General features: G+C 41.5%; 1 protein-coding gene across 2 annotated transcripts in view; it reads right to left on the bottom strand.

Moving 5' to 3' along the window:
- TAF4 (TATA-box binding protein associated factor 4) overlaps nt 1–18,152 on the bottom strand; it is a gene marked incomplete at its 5' end in the record, with an annotated part of 86,089 nt that overhangs the window by 32,956 nt on the left and 34,981 nt on the right. For both annotated transcript variants that reach the window (XM_081322577.1, XM_081322578.1), the window contains one exon: nt 4,487–4,671. In XM_081322577.1, coding sequence (XP_081178703.1) covers nt 4,487–4,671 — 185 coding nt within the window. The remainder of the gene's footprint in view (nt 1–4,486; nt 4,672–18,152) is intronic.

The following is an 18,152-nucleotide window of genomic DNA, read 5'->3' as shown; positions in this document are numbered from 1 at the left end:
ACTCAGGGGTGTCAAACTGCCGGCCCACGGGCCAGATGTGTCACGCTAAAATCGTGCCCACCCCATTGCCGACAATGGGGAAAAAAGTTGCGATACGTCACGACACGTCACGTGATGTCGCGGGTTTAACCCCCGTGGCCTAACTGCTATCTGATCTGTATTCATCATTTCAAAAATGTGGTTTTTGACGTTTTTCACTAATGTTTAAAATATAAAAACCTGCCTGTGACAACACAATCCTGTTGAGCATTGCAATTTTGCAAGCGAAAATCTGAATGAAGCTCTTTTTTTCCCCTACTGAGGTTCTAGAGGTCACTGAATAATTATTTTCCACATTAAATACAATTAATATAAAATAAAGAATACTAAGAACAGAGAACCGCTACATTCAAAGATGTATTAAATGTAAATGGTGGGGATGGGGATGAGGATAAAGTGGCTTGTAACAGTTTTTTAAGTTGCGATGATGTCACAAGTGGGCTCTTATTTTTTATTTATTTATTTATTTATTTTAATCCCATTTATATCCCGCCCTTCTCCGAAGACTCAGGGCGGCTTACAATTTAAGCACAAACCAATGTGCTTAGCAATAGCCTTCATTCTATGTATATGCCTGCTTATTAGGGCTTTCGGGGGGCCCAAGCGGCATTATTACAAAGTCAGCTTATTGCCCCCAACAATCTGGGTCCTCTTAGATAGGGGTCTAGAAAAAGAGGATTGGAAGAATAAAGCCATCAGGAAGAATTCCAGCCCACCAGGAAACTATGTCAAAAAGTAAACAGAGAAGAAAAAATATACCATGGCCAGTTACTACTAGCAGACCTGTACTATAATTCTCCTATTAGGGTTGCGCCCTGCCCAAAGTCACATTCGGCAGCCTTAGAAAAATGTTTAACAAACAAGAAAATATGGGTAATTCTCGACTTACAACCACAATTTGAACTGGAACTTCCATCACTAAGTGAGATGGTCGTTAAGTGAGCCATACCTGGTTTTATGTCCTTCTTTGCTAAGGTCATTAAGTGAATCCCGCTTCCCCCATCAACTTTACTTGTTGGAAGCCCCTTGGAAAGGCTGCCAATACAACCAAGTGACATGGGATGCTGCAACCAGTGTAAATACATGTTGGGTTGCCCAAATTTTGATCACGTGATTGTGGGGATGCTGCGATAGTCAAAAGCGTAAGGATTGGTCCTGAGTCTCCTCTGGTCATAATTCTGAATGGCCGTTAAACAAATGGTTGTTAAGTCGAGGATTACCTGTATATAAAAATAATCCTGACCTCAAAATCGAAATGACCAGTTGCAAAGATTTACCTAAGATGGTAAATCAAAATCAAGCCATGATTGGAGTAAAATTTGAATGAGGTAATGTACACGACGGCTACAAAAATATTTCAACATTAAATTCTAAAAAAAAAAAAATCACAAAACCTCTGACTAAAATTTAAGACCAAAGTGGATTTCATCAGAAATGCTGATTTGATTCTGAGACCCTAAGCCCGGAAGGGGTCTCCAAACCTGGCTGCTTTAAGACTTGTGGACTTCAACTCCCAGAATTCCTCAGCCAGCATGGCTGGCTGAGGAATTCTGGGAATTGAAGTCCACAAGTCTTAAAGCAGCCAAGTTTGAAGACCCCTGCCCTAAGCTATCAATTTGATCTTGATGGACATATAAAGCACTTTTCCAGGCTGCAAGAAGTGTGATGGTCTTAATATTAAGTAAGGATGCTGTATATTTTATATTAATAATATAAATGCTATACTGTAGAAAGTGAAAGTGAAAGCAGGCACAGCTGGGAAACAGAATATAATTAATTATTAAACGCAAAACTCTCAGCTAGGTACTTAAAGTGACCCGCCCTAGCTTCCATCCGCATCTCAAATGCTTTCAACTGCTTATGTCCCTGTGATATGGCCAAATATCCCAACGCCTTTAAAATCTTAAATGTATGGCATTTTCTTTAAAAAAAAAACTATATAAAGCACGCAAGTTTTTTTTTTCTTTTACATTTTGAGGGGATTTGAGGAAATTGGATTTACTTAAAAAAAACGTGGACTGTTAAAAGCAAAGGATTAACATACAAACTGTCAGAAATTTCCTGACAGAACAATTAACCAGTGGAACAACCTGCCTCCAGAAGCTGTGAATGCTCCAACACTGGAAGTTTTTAAGAAGAGATTGTCTGAAGTGGTATAGGGTTTCCTGCCTGAGCAAGAGGATGGACTAGAAGACCTTCAAGGTCCCTTCCAACTCTATTATTGTTTGTTTGTTTGTTACCCCAAAGGTTCTTGATTGCAATTTGCCTCAGAATTAGAAAATGCTCGGCACCAACTAAGTATTAACAGGATGTCCCAAGCTGGCTCTCCTGATTATTAATGACTACTAATTGTTATTCAGTATTATCATTATCACTGAAAAGCAACTGCAAGATAAATGGGATTGAAGCCTTGGTATTCAGTGATCACGGGCTTTCCCTAAGCAAAAGAAAATCAAAATAATCTTTAAAAAAGTAATTAGAAAATAAAACCTTCAGTCTACAAAAGCAGATAGCACCTTCTTTTCCCTGGCATGGAAATTCTTAACTCTTTCGTGCCACAATTTTTTTTCCTATTCCATTTTTTCTATTCAGAGCTATATGCAACTAGCATAAACTGATAGTTTATGAAGCTGTTTGGAAGCAGAAGATATCCAATTCTCTTCACACCCTGCAACAATCTCTCTCTCTCTCTCTCTCTCTCTCTCTCTCTCTCTCACACACACACACACACACACAGAGAGAGAGAGAGAGAGAGAGAGAGAGAGAGAGAGAGAGAGAGAGAGAGAGAGAGAGAGAGAGAGATTAGGGGAGCAATTCTGAAAAGAGACATTGTAAAGTAAACTAGGGGAACTACAGTATTATTCCTTTTAACTTCCTAGGGTTCCTTCCCATTTATTTAAAATTTGAAGCCAAACAATCAGAATCAGGAATTATCAATATGTCGTTTTTATTTGATAGTACATAAGGTAAGTATGTGCTTAAGGATTGATGTCAAGAGAGGTCATCCTGGAATTAGTTTGACTTCCTTCTAAAGTTTATCAACATGCATTAACAAAAACCTTTAAAAGACTTCAATTCTAATGGGAGGAAAGAAAGACAGATGGACGATTTCCGTGTCCAATTCAAAAGAGAGGGTGCTAGCCGTAAATAATAATCTGCTGGAGATGTCACAATTTCATACAATTGTAATCAACATCAGCATTTATTCCCACACAAAAAAGTTTTTTAGACATTTTGTAGTCCCTCACTTATAAGAGGTTCGGAAGATTCAGCTCGATGATAATACTGCAGACGGACACAAAATTTATCTTCATCATTTTGCGTGCCCCCCCCCCCGCCAAAAAAAAAATAATTTGGGCATTTCTCTTTTGAGAATGAGGTTTTACTCTTTCCTAATCCCAGGTGTGCAGCTGGATTACGAAGCGCCTCCGGCAGAATTGCAGAGGTTCTAGCAGAAGGAACACAGGTAGATTTCCAGCAATTAGCTGCTTACTTTCAAGGACCTCTTTTAACCCACATTTATGAAACCACTGGAAATGTCAGATTGGATTCCTGAAGGACAAGAAGCAGAACGCTTGAATATTATAGGGCAGGGCGACATCTCGCTAGCACGGAGAATACTTTGCAGGGGATCCTAGGATAAAAACAGGGTATAGGGCAGGGGTTCCTAGGTGGGACAAAAGAGTGAAAAAAAGCCAACTCCAATAATGTCAGCCTCCCAACTAGACCAGGTAGGAAACGTAACAAGATGAGCAAATTCTCCTTCATTACAGAGACTACCTAGGCAGAATCAAGTCTGTAAGTACAAAATCTCCCGCCATCTCTTTTTTTTACCACCTGACTAATTAGGGCAGATCCTTTCTAAGTTTCTTTCTCCACCCGCTGTTTAATTGTGGGTTCCTCCCCCTTTTATACAGGGAGGCGGTGGCTCAGTGGATTAGGACGCTGAGTTTGTCGATCAGAAGGTCGGCAGTTTGGCGGGTCGAATCCCGAGTGCCGCGTAACAGAGTGAGCGCCTGTTACTCGTCCCAGCTTCTGCCAACCTAGCAGTTCGAAAGCACGTAAAAATGCAAGTAGAAAAATAGGGACCACTACGGTGGGAAGGTAACGGCGTTCCGTGCGCCTTTGGCGTCTAGTCATGCCGGCCACATGACCATGGAGACGTCCTCGGACAAGCGCTGGCTCTTCGGCTTTGAAACGGAGATGAGCACCGGCCCCTAGAGTTGGAAACGACTAGCACGCATGTGCGGGGGAACCTTTACCTTTACCCCCTTTATCTGACCATTCCCAAAGTAGCATCTGTCAAAGCAAGAACATCTGATGTTAGCAGCATTGATGTTCTTGCTTTGAAAAGCATATTTTCTCCCCCGTCTTCCAAGGTCATTCTCACATTCCATGACTGATACCTTCAACATAAGGAAGAATTTTAAGGGATTATTTTACTTACATTTCTCAGGGAACTGACCTGCACAGTCGAGAGCTGGACCGGAGAAGCACTGGTAGATGTGGCAGGACGAGGAGTCATGGTAGTTTGAGACTGAGACTGTGCATGGGCTTGGGCTTGCATTTGCGCCAAAGCATGTTGAGGGATCATCAGTAACTGGCCACTCTCACTACGTACAATGACCATGCCTAACAGGAAACAGAGAGAGCACCCATCAGAGTTGGTTTTAGAAAGAAAGTCAACCCCAGATGTAACAAACATCACTGAAGACGCTAAGAGAAACATTGGTTGAGTTTTGGTTAAGATACCGTTCCGAGGCGGAAAAGAGTTACCTGGCCTTTAAACTTCATACTTCACCTCATCATTTGCAAGCAAATAGTGCTGAGGTAGAGAGCCAGCATACAAAATTTATTTTGACACAGTTTCAACAAAGATTAAGAGCTGCTGGACAGCTCTTAGAACAAAAAAACAGAAATTTTCTTCAACAAAGCTTCCGTTGGTGCATTCTGAGTTTCAGTGAGTGGCAATACTGGTTGACAAGCATCTCAATCTTAGCTCTCTCTCCTATCTGCAGCAAAGTAAGCTCTACAGTCATTTAAAAGGTTAAAAACATAATACATGTATAAACACCCTAAATTTTGCAAAGAAATGCCACGGAGAGGTCTTTTTGTCTTGAAAAATTGCATCTTTAAATAAGATCCTTCCTTCAAGACGTCCAATCTAATATACATCCCTATTAACTGCATAATAACTACACAAAATAGCGTTAAGCTGACGAACGGCTGAAAAGCCTCAATGAGGGACAACTTATTTGTTAGTAGATTTAAATTCCATTCTTTCATCTACCATACAGCTCACTCTATTATGCTGGTTTCACACATATGTAAAAATATTTGTCTTGGAACGCTCTCCCACTTTTCCAATACTTTACTCACTTCTGAAAAGAACAACTGGATGAAAAAAACCCTGACACTGAACATGGTTTTATTCAACCAGCCTTAAAAGCCACCAGCCAATTAAAGGCAGAGTTTCAGAAATAGAAACACAAACTTCTAAATTAATTTTCCATAAAAGATTTAGTCACAAAAGTGGTTATAAAAACCATAACTGCCCTCCAGTGCATCTGTAACAGACGGTGCAGCACTGAATTACATCCCCAAAGAAAAATTAAAGGGAGGCAAGTAGGCTTGCCATTCCTTGCTCAGCTTCATAGATCTACAGACCGAGCTTACTACAACAGTTATGGGGGCAGGGAAAAGATTGAAAAACTTAAAAAAGTCCATGCAGCGGCTCCAATTCCTAGGAGCAAAACTGGAATGCAACAAAATTAATATAGTTGATTCATTTAAATAGAAATAATTTAAAATTGCATTATTTATTAGTGCGGGTATAAAACAGCTATTACAGATCGAATTTTTTTTATCCTTTCAAAGCATAACGCATTTCACACGTTCTACAGGTATGTCAGCATACGTACAAACAAAAGTGTAGGCCAGGGATCTTCAAACATGGCCCTTTTGTGACTTGTGGACTTCAACTCCCAGAATTCCTCAGCCAGGCATGCTGTCTGAGGAATTCTGGGAGTTGAAGTCCACAAGTCATAAAAGAGCCAAGTTTGAAGACTCCTGGTCTAGACCTTCAAGTTATTGAGAAACTATTCATCCCATGCAGATAACGGTGATAACAAAATTGGCACCAAAAGAATAACTGCTTTCATTTGGAAAATCAAAACATTTTAAAATGTAAAAGTTTAGTAAGAGAGCTGAATGTTCTTTTGCTATTTTTTTTTTTAAAAAAGTGCGCTTATTGAGGAGATCTTCCTAGAGAAAGATGAGATTAGGTCTTTTGAATTGAAATTGGGTTGTTCTAACTTCTGAGAATGCTCCAAGATCAAAACAGCCCCACCGTAACCTCAACTCATCGGAAACACAACAGTCAGTTTCAAGCTTTATAGAACCATACACAGGTGATCCTTGTTTAACGATTCGCCATTCAAACTGGCAAAAGGTTACTGAATGAGGGGTGGTTATGACTAGTCCGCAGAGTTCTGGCCATTGCAGCATCCCCACGTTCACATGATTTCGATTTGTGGTCTTCCCTGCCAACTTTCCACAAACAGTCAATGGGAAGGCCAGGAGGAAATCGAAACTCATGGACACACAAGGTCTTCACTTAATAACTGTGCAGCCCACATCTAACCGCAACAACCAGAACTGCTGGAATTGCTGTCAGTAAGGGGGCACGATCATGTGACATCACATTTTATGACAATCCTGGTCCTGGTTGCCATTGTTAACCAAGGACCAGCTATAATATAAGGGTTGGAAGGAACGTTTGAGGCCTTCTCCTCCTGAGTCGTGCAAGAATTCACTATCACAGCCATCCAGCTTCTCTTTAAACACCACGAACAGGTTGTTCATTGTTACAACAACTTTTATTGTTAGGAATTGTTCTCTGATGTCCAACAGAACTCTTTTATTATTTATTATTTATTTATTTATAAGGTTGCATTTCTGTGGCTGCCCAGTTCAACATGGGCTGTTATTTCTTCCCCTGCTTTCTGAAACAACTCTAAAGAATCCGTCATGATCACCCGTCCAAACTCTTATCTAATATTTCTAGCATTTACATTTTCGTTTTCTGCATGTGCAAACCTGCTTTTCACACGTAGCCTTTTTTTTCCTGGCCGCACTCCTTGCTTAGTCTTTCCCTCAGCACGCTCCTCCCACTTCCCCTGTAACTGTGGACAGATTTTTTATTATTATTATTATTATTATTATTATTAGTAGTAGTAGTAGTAGTAGTAGTAGTAGTAGTAGTAGTAGTAATAGGAAGTTTGCTTTGTAAATTGCTTAACTGAGATTCTCTCATTTAGTTAATCAATCTTTTTTTGTACCCGATTATTTCCTCTGATCATTTACCTCTTCATTTTGTATATATTCACCAGCCCTACATATGCAGCAGTTTCCCATCTTTATAGATGTGTGTGCACATTTTTAGAAACTTTCTTCCACACATTCCAGAACTGAAACTATGCCAGCTAAAAAGGATTGGATTGTGAAACGGAGGGGAGAGATGCGGAGAGGAGAGGAGAGGAGAGGAGAGGAGAGGAGAGGAGAGGAGAGGAGAGGAGAGGAGAGGAGAGGAGAGGAGAGAAGAGAAGAGAAGAGAAGAGAAGAGAAGAGAAGAGAAGAGAAGAGAAGAGAAGAGAAGAGAAGAGAAGAGAAATTTGTTTATGGGAAAGGAAAGTACCGTGTTTATCATTTTAAGTTTTGAAAACAGGTGCTTTCTAGGCTAAGACCTGCCACAGCAGAATGGGCAAAATTTAATTTTCGCAAAGTGACTGCATATGGCCAGAAATATTGTGAACCCAGCTCCTTAATTCTGTTATAGGATAAGCTCATGCTTGCCAAGCATAAACAAAATGCATCTTGCAGGAGTGGAAAGCCACTTTGATATACAGACTGCATTTTTGATGGCCATTGTAACTAAATCTTGCCTAACAAAAGCTCAGGTAAAATTTGTCCATACCTAAAAATATGTATCTAAATCTACTACTCTTAAAACTAAAGAAATCCTTAAGAGATTAGTAAAGCTGAAATAATCCAAATGTACCGCACTCAGAAATTTCTATTTTGCTACATTTCAAATCCACAGCTACTTATTTCTTAAAACAGCTACTTACCAGCAAGCACAGAACAGGACAGTGATTCAGAAAAGAGAACCAAACACGATAATAGATTTAAGCCTACACTTTTACTCTTGCAGAATATTACTATCATCACTTAAGTCTTTAACAGCAATGCAGCTAGTCCTCCTTTAGCAACAATTACTCGTTAAGTAAACCTGTCTGTAAGTAAAACTGCAACTGTGCTTAGGAAGCTAAGATTCAGATTTCCTTAGCTTTACAGACCTGAAAAGTTTGTAAATGTGAGGATTGGTCGTAAACTTACCATTTCATCACTGCCATAACTTTGAACAGTCACTAAACAAGGCAGTCACTAAATGAGGCCACCCTGTAATTTATATATCCGTTCACTTTCCAATAAGATATAGCCATCAGTACTCCACTGCTTTATATATAAGCCAGACTGGCTAATTTCTGTATTAAAGAATAGATGAGCATGAATCTCGTAAAATATGGAGATATCCAAGAAACATCTTTCCTTCTATATGCAATTTTCCTCTGACTTCACAAATTACTGTCACCACCACAATTACCCATTCATAAAGACATGTGTATATACATGCACACTTGATAAAGGGTCAGACGGTTGGCAATATATGAAAGCTTATACAATTGTTCTTGTTAGTTGCGAAGTCGTATCTGACCCATCGCGACCCCATGGACAACGTTCCTCCAGGCCTTCCTGTCCTCTACCATTTTCTGGAGTCCATTTAGGCTCACGCCTACTGCTTCAGTGACTCCATCCAGCCACCTCATTCTCTGTCGTCCCCTTACCATCTCTTATACTATTAGTTTTATGCAAACCATTGAGAAAATTCAGTGATAGCTGATATAACAACTTTAATACATACACACACGCACACACTATAATCTTCCCTAGAAGGATTTTTTTTGTTTGTTCCAATCCACCAGAAAGATTCACCAATTTTTCTGGAGAAAATCACTAGAGTGATTATTTGGTTTCGAATGCTGAATACAGTACTATACACTATGATTAACCTACTGGAAACCTCAGGAAAAAAATTTAAAAAAAAAAAGTTAAAAAAAATAATAGTTTTAGGATTCATATTTTTTAAACATGTTGATCTACATCACAACTTTCAGTAGCAGTATAAACAACAAGAAATGACCATTTCAAACATGATGCAAACTGTATCATACGTGTCACAACATCTCTGCACACGTTATGTAAAAGGCACCGTCTGTGAAATAACATTATTACACAAATTGATATTAATAGGTCTGAGGAAAACTGGACTCCTCTGTGCCAAGTCCATTGCATCAGAGTGTGGTAAACTGAAATTTTGCTGTCTCACAGATAGCACTAGAAGCAAAACACGCACGGCTCAACGTTCCCATTCCAGATCTTGATGCAGAAATCACTTCACTTCACTAGATTTAAGCTTATCAGGTGCAACAAGTTGAGAGCTACCAATGTTTCTTGACCTTGACAACTTGGCTAGCTGTGGGAATTCTGGGAGCTGAAATCCACACATCCTAAAGCAGACATGTCAAACACAAGGCCCGGGGGCCGGATCTGGCCCGCGAAGTGTTTTCATGTGGCCCGCGAAGCCATCCTGGAAACAGTGAGGGAACGGCCCCCACTGCCTTGGCCCTGGCCCAGAGACCCTCCTTCTGCCAGAGACCCTCAGATCTGTCCCACTCCTGCCCAGGCCCCCATAGGCACCCTTGATGCGAACGATGTAGAGCTGGCCATGCCCACCCAATAGGCCATACGCACTCTAGCCACGCCCACCCAGGAGGCCACGCCCACCCAGGCCACACCCACCCGGCCCCCTGAGGGCAACCGCAATGCTGATGCGGCCCTCGATGAAATTGAGTTTGACACCCCTGTCCTAAAGAGTTCCTAAGGTTGTGAAAACACTGCTATAAACTTTTAAGAGCTCTCTTTTCAAAACCTGGTATCTTTGCTCCAGTGTGCCTACAAAACTGCAAGGTACTTTCTGCCCATTTCTGCGTTACATCTTTGTTCTGAAACAGTGATTCACCACACTCAGAAAGGGGGGGACCTGCTCCTGAGAACAGTGTATCAAGCGCCACTTTTAAATACTGATCACCAAAGCAGAGAGAAATGAGGAATTTTTTTCCAAAGTAAGGCATAAATGTCTCCCATGAGATACAATATCTGCACGGCTCAGTTTCTAGAAGAAGAAGACAATTAACAACCAGGTGGATGAAATCGATACCAGTATCAATGGGGGACACAATTGTAAGACTTGAAGAAACAAGTTGGGGACAGATAGGCGTGCAAAACATTTATTTATATATTCACTAAGAGTTGACGCCAACTTGACGGCACATAACCAATAAATCTAGCTACCAGTGGCTATCCATCTTACAGGGAAAAAGTGCTTTTTAGCACCCTTTCTGTCCAGCAACTCCCACAATGTTTTTCCGTTCTGTTTTGTTGAGTACTGAGTCATTGCCATAGTCAGGCCAAGAGTTTATGGAGATTCTCAATCATCCCAGTCATGGTTGTCCCAAAGGTGATTGTCCCAAAACAACTGGACTTTCTTGGGTTGTTTCCCCCCCCCTCCCGCCCCCCACCCTTTGGAAATGTTTCGCTTCTCATCCAAAGAGCTCCAAGAACTTAAGAAGCTTCTTGGATGAAAAGCAAAACATTTTCAAAGGGAGAAAAACAAAACAAAACAAAATCCTGTTGCTTTTTTTTTGGAAAAACACCTTTGGGACACTCAGCCTAGATTGAAAATGGGTCTAAAATTTACATTACCCACTCAAGCAACCAAGCAGTAATATCAAAGTAGCCTGCCCTTGTTTATACAGATAGTTCTCGCTTACTGGCCACTTGTTCAGTGACTGTTTGAAGTTGCGATGGTGCTGAACGAGTGGCACTTGCAACCAGTCCTTAAAGTTTAAGCCATCGCAGCACACACACACACACCCAGTCTCGTGACTGCCATTCGGGGACTAGGCAACAAGCTTGCGCTTATGAAGGTTGTAGCATCCTGGGATCGCGTGACTGTCCTTTGCGACCTTTCCTGTTCAATGGAGAAGCTAAGCAGAGAAGGTTACAAGTCATCCTGGTTGGCCCCACGGCCTCCCTGTGCCCACATCCCATCATGCCATCCACACATCCCGGCCTGCTTGTCTTCACATCATACCACCACTCCGGCACCCCCCCACACTCATGCCCCACACCATCCCAACCCACACACGCCTTTTTGTACTCACACATGGCTTGCACCAGCCCTCCCCCTTATCCACCTGTGTGTCTTGGAATTACAGCAACAACCAGAACTGCAGCCATTGCTGTCACTAAGTCATTACATTTGTCTTCGCACTTTGTGACCTCAACACTTGGCTACGGCAATCCCAGTCCCAACTGCTACCGTAACGTGAGGACTACGTGTATTCGTAATGAAGAACTTTGGGATTTCTCAGAGTGGCACCCCAAAACTACTGATGTCCCCCAAGTTGGATAGTATATTACCGTTCTCAGTTATATGCAAGCTGTTGTGGTAATTGGGAAACTGTAGTAGTCAAAGTGGCAAGGTTATGATCTTAGTTCCGATGAGTGATTGAGATCACAATTTTAAGTAAATTTACTAAGGAATAAGCGAAATCAATGTGACTTACCTCTGAAATAAATTTGCTTAGGAACACATTACAGTAAAAAGAAATCATGATGGGAGAGTTTTGTGTTCACCAGCCATTCCATTCTAGCCCAATATTGAACGTTTAATCCAAATTTTGAGGCGTTTACTAATTTCTTTTACAGTGTAACAAGTTGCCTTAAATATCTTCCTTTTTTTTCTGAAATCATTTCAAAATGATCATAACGTTCATTCAGCCATGATGAACTACTGCTGACAGGTGCTTAATTTTGACGGCACTCTTAACTGCAAATCCAAATAAAATACTTTATTAGCTGTTTCCTGAAAGAAAATACTCATCACCTGGAACCCCTTTCTCAGGCTATAAAATAGTGTTAACAACATTAATAATTACAAGAGCTGCCAGTTATTTCGAAGAGGGCCACAAAAAACACGGTTGCACAGCTGGTTACTGCCTGATGCCCTGCAGCAAGCTGGACTTCTGGCCATCCCTGATGGGAATTCTTTCAGTCCTAGACGTTGTAGTTGTGATTGCAAGACACTGCTACAAAAGATTACACTTATGGACTACAATCTTGCAACAGCCCTCAAAACTTACAGACATAATTGAGCCTGGAATTATGGTTATAAGTCGTGTTAAGCAGATCACATGAACACACCCAATTTTATGACCCTTTTTTGCCGCGGCTGTTAAACAAACTCCAGAGCTGTTAAACAAATCCATTGAACCCAAAGGGTGATTTTGGCTGGAAACCAGAATTAAATGCCAATTTCAAAAAAATAAATAAATAAAGGTTGTAAATTGCCGCTATGTGACTATGGGACATTGCAAATGGTTATAAACAAGAGCCAGTTGGCAAGTGCCAAAATGTCAGAACTTTGAGACCAGGGGTGGGAAAAATCCATTGTATCTTCGAATGGGTGCTAAGCAACCAGTCGTAAGTTGAGGACTACCAGAACTTTCAATTAAAAGGGCTTAGAAATTGCTCCCCCTTCATGGATTACTGCCTTGTCGTGGCGAAGGGGCTTGCGTAATTCAATGAAGCTATGAGCTATGCTGTGCAGGGCCTCCCAAGACGGACAGGTCATAGCAGAGAGTTCTGACAAAACGTGATCCACTGGAGAAGGAAATGGCAACCCACTCCAGTATCTTTGCCATGAAAACCCTATGGACAGTACCAAAAGGCAAAACGATATGACGCTGGAAGATGAGCCCCTCAGGTCGGAAGGCGTCCAATATGCTACTGGGGAAGAGCAGAGGGCTAGTACTAGTAGCGCCAGAAAGAATGAAGCGACTGGGCCAAAGCCAAAAGGACGCTCAGCTGTGGATGTGTCTGGTGGTGAAAGGAAAGTCCGATGCTGTAAAGATTTTTTCTCCATAGGAACCTGGAATGTAAGATCCATGAATCAAGGAAAGCTGGACGTGGTCAAACAAGACTGAACATCGACATCTTAGGTATCAGCGAACTAAAATGGACAGGAATGGGTGAATTTAATTCAGATGACCATCAGGTATACTACTGGGGGCAAGAATCCCTCAGAAGAAATGGAGTAGCCTTCATAGTCAATAAAAGAGTAGGAAAAGCAATATTGGGATACAATCCTCAAAATGACAGAATGTTCTCAGTTCGAATCCAAGGCAAATCATTCAATATCACAGTAGTCCAAGTCTATGCCCCAACCACCAGTGCTGAAGAGGATGAAATTGACCAGTTCTATGAAGCCCTACAGCACCTTATAGAACTAACACCAAAAAATGATGTCCTTATCATCATGGGGGATTGGAATGCTAAAGTAGGAAGCCAAAAGATAACCGGAATAACAAGCAAGTTTGGCCTTGGAGTACAAAATGAAGCAGGGCACAGGCTGATTGAATTTTGTCAAAAGAATACGATGGTCATAGCAAACACTCTTTTCCAACAACCCAAGAGACGGCTCTACACATGGACATCGCCAGACGGTCAACACAGAAATCAGATTGACTATATGCTCTGCAGCCAAAGATGGAGAAGCTCTATACAGTCAGTAAAAACAAGACCAGGAGCTGACTGTGTCTCAGACCATGAGCTTCTCATTGCAAAGTTTAGGCTTAAACTGAAGAAAGTAGGGGAAAGCACTAGGCCACTCAGGTATGAATTAAATCATATCCCTGTTGAATATACAGTAGAGGTGACAAATAGATTTAAGGAATTAGATCTGATAGACAGAGTGCCTGAAGAACTATGGACAGAGGTTCGCAACATTGTACAACGGGTAGCAACCAAAACCATCCCAAAGAAAAAGAAATGCAAGAAAGTAAAATGGCTGTCTGAGGAAGCTTTGCAAATAGCTGAGGAAAGGAGGAAAGCGAAAGGCAAGGGAGAAAAAGAAAGATGCGCCCAATTGAATGCAGAATTCCAGAGAATAGCTAGAAGAGATAAGAATGCCTTCTTAAATGAACAATGCAAAGAAATAGAAGAAAACAATAGAATAGAGAGGACCAGAGATCTTTTCAAGAAAATTGGAGAGATGAAGGGAACGTTTCATGCAAAGATGGGCATGATAAAGGACCAAAATGGCAGGGACCTAACAGAGGCAGAAGAGATTAAGAAGAGGTGGCAAAATTACACAGAAGAACTATACAAGAATGAGCTTAACGTATCTGTTAATCACAATGAGGTGGTCACTGACCTCGAGCCAGACATCCTAGAATGTGAAGTGAAGTGGGCCTTAGAAAAGCTGAGCAACAACAAAGCTAGTGGAGGTGACAGTATTCCAGCTGAGCTATTCAAAATCTTAAAAGACGATGCAGTAAAAGTGCTACACTCAATTTGCCAGCAAATTTGGAAAACTCAACAGTGGCCACAGGATTGGAAAAGATCAGTTTATATTCCAATTCCAAAGAAAGGCAGTGCCAAAGAATGTTCAAACTATCGCACCATTGCACTCATTTCTGATGCTAGTAAAATTATGCTTAAAATCCTACAAGCTAGACTCCAGCAGTATGTGGATCGAGAACTACCAGAAGTACAGGGAGGATTTCGAAGAGGCAGAAGAACTAGAGATCAAATTGCCAACATACGCTGGATCATGGAGAAAGCTAGAGAGTTCCAGAAAAACATCTACTTCTGCTTCATTGACTATGCTAAAGACTTTGATTGTGTGGATCATAACAAACTGTGGCAAGTTCTTAAAGAGATGGGTGTACCAGACCATCTTATTTGTCTCTTGAGAAACCTATATGTGGGCCAAGAAGCAACAGTGAGAACTGGACACAGAACCACTGATTGGTTCAAAATTGGGAAATGAGTCCGGCAAGGCTGTATACTGTCGCCCTGCCTATTTAACTTATATGCAGAGCACATCATGAGAAAGGCAGGGCTAGATGAATCAAAAGTTGGAATTAAGATTGCCAGAAGAAATATCAACAACCTAAGATATGCAGACGATACCACTCTAATGGCAGAAAGTGAAGAAGAACTAAAGAGCCTCTTGTTGCAGGTGAAGGAGAGTGCAAAACTTGGGTTGAAACTCAACAATAAGAAAACCAAGATCATGGCATCCGGCCCTCTCAATTCCTGGCAAATAGATGGGGAAGAAATGGAGGTAGTGACAGATTTTATTTTCCTGGGCTCCAAGATCACTGCAGATGGGGACTATAGCCAAGAAATTAAAAGATGTTTGCTCCTCAGGAGGAAAGCCATGGCAAATCTAGACAGCACACTAAAAAGCAGAAACATCACCCTGTCAACAAAAGTGCGTATAGTCAAGGCTATGGTCTTCCCAGTTGCAATGTATGGCAGTGAAAGTTGGACCATAAAAAAGGCTGAGCGCCAAAAAATTGAGGCCTTTGAACTGTGGTGCTGGAGAAGACTCCTGCAAGTCCCTTGGACTGCAAGGGGATCAAACCTTTCAGTCCTAGAGGAGATCAACCCTGACTGCTCTTTAGAAGGCCAGATCCTGAAGCTAAAACTCAAATACTTTGGCCACCTAATGAGAAGGAAGGACTCACTGGAGAAGAGCCTCATGCTGAGAAAGATTGAAGGCAAGAGAAGAAGGGGACGACAGAGAATGAGGTGGCTGGATGGAGTCACTGAGGCAGTAGGCATGAGCTTAAATGGACTCCAGAAGATGGTAGAGGACAGGAAGGCCTGGAGGAACGTTGTCCATGGGGTCGCGATGGGTCGGACACGACTTCACAGCTAACAACAAGAAATTGCTCAGAAACTAAATGCTGCTTATTGTTTTTATTAATTACTGGCCTCATTCACTTGATCCCATTTTTTGTTTTTGTTTTTTAACTTTAGCACCCATTTCACAATGGGCCAACTTAGGAACACAAATATCTTGATAAAAACCAAATGCAAGCAGAAGTAAAGTCTGTGCGGCAAATATCAGCCACACATAAGTGACCCAGCCTTCCGTCCTTCCAAGGTCGGCATAACGAGGACCCAGATTGTTGGGGGCAATAGTCTGACATTGTAAACTGCCCAGAGAGGGCTGTAAAGCACTGTGGGACAATATATAAGTGCTATTGCCATAAGTGTCCAGCGTAGCGGAACAGGATACCATTACCAGAAACCTGTTGATGCTCAGAAAAGTGTACACGTTAGCTTAAAAAAGCAAAAAAGTTAAAACAGGCAAAGCACATATTGCCACACCAAAACACTGCCAGGGTCTACCAGCCAATATCTGGGGCTTTGTTCGTTTCTGAGGTTTCTTGCTGGTTGGACACACTTCAGAACAAACTGCTGAGCTGAGGTCAGCTATCAGTGTAATTTATCTTCCGTCTATAAAAAGGTACTCTTAGCAGAGGAAAGATGCTGGTAACGCCTGGAATTTACTGCAAACCAGCCTCTCAAATTTTTATTTTTATTTTAAACATAATAATTTCAAAACTTGATTGAAGAATGGGGGGGGGGGAACAGAAATAAGTGAGATAGCAAAGGAGATCTCTTAAGGCATACTAATGTCTACAGGCAGCAGGGTGGAAACTCCAAATGTAGTGCACACAGACATACATAAATATATTTCATGAAATAAATACGTAGCACTGAAAGTATTGACTTTTTCGATCATCAATTAAAGGTAGAATCCGGGTCTAATAGCAAAGCAACAGCACTGACCTGGCTCACCTTTCAAAAGAACAAAAACATGATTTTTTCCAACAGCCACAGGGACAAAGGAATGTGGTAGAGCTGGCACCGTGGTTGTGCTGAGTGTTATTACGTTATGATTACCTTGGCTATGAATTTTATGAGTATGTATGTATGTATGTATGTATGTATATGAATGATAGGTAGTCATATAAATATCATAAACCAATAAATAAATAAAACCTGAAAAAAATGTTCAAGGACTAATGTGGTTCAGTTTTCAAAACTTTATTTGGTTGTCCCACCTATATAGTATAGCATCTTTCTCATTTTGCTTTCGCAGCGATCATTTAAAATTATGTTGAGCTAAGAAAGAAATTTACTAGAGGCAACCAATGAATTCTGTAGCCACGTGTACAATCTGATTCTTGATTTTCCTATTTAATACAGGGAATGCCTGACTAACAACAAAAATTGGAACTACAATTGCCATCACTAACCAGCACAGTCACAAAACGTGATGTAGTTGAGGACTCCACAGGTTGTTAAGTGACTTTGCCTATGGAAAGCCAACAGGCAATATCATAAATTGTGATCATGTGAATGCAACTCACTACAGTGTCAAAATCGTGAATTCCACATGACTGTAGAGACTCTGCAATGGCCAAAACTATGAGGACCCATCATAAATAGCATTTGTTCGTCTCAGCCTCAAACTTGGAATATTACAGGGTATGAAAAATGAAAAATAAGCACCTGCTGGTCAAGAAACGCAAACTCCAAACCTTCTTGGACACTCAGAATTAAAGTAAAATCACAAATTTTCAAACATCCATTTAACAGAGGTCAGTTGTAATTGACATTTTGGGGGGGGGGGGGACTTCACTCTGAAATAAGGGACAGAACCTGCGGTCTCTGAAGCAGTCTGGCAAACTGGTTTAGCTTAACATCATTTGCATCGCTGTATAATTGATAGGGCCCGCAACTTGGGTGTCCTCCTGGATTCACAGCTCAGTTTGAAAGATCATATAGGAGCCGTGGCCAGGGGGGCTTTTGCCCAGGTTCGCCTGGTGCGCCAGTTACGGCCCTATCTGGACCGAGATGCCCTACGCACAGTCACCCATGCGCTCGTGACCTCCCGGCTAGACTACTGCAATGCTCTCTACATGGGGCTGCCCCTGAGGACCACTCGGAGGCTTCAGCTGGTGCAGAATGCAGCCGCGCGAGTTGTAATGGGAGTCTCCCGATACTCCCATGTAACACCTCTTCTCCGCGAGCTGCATTGGCTTCCAGTTGCCCTCCGGGTGAGA

Source organism: Vipera berus, assembly GCF_964194415.1.
Source record: "Vipera berus genome assembly, chromosome: 3".
Classification (NCBI taxonomy): domain Eukaryota; kingdom Metazoa; phylum Chordata; class Lepidosauria; order Squamata; family Viperidae; genus Vipera; species Vipera berus.
This window is presented reverse-complemented; position numbering and strand designations above follow the sequence as displayed.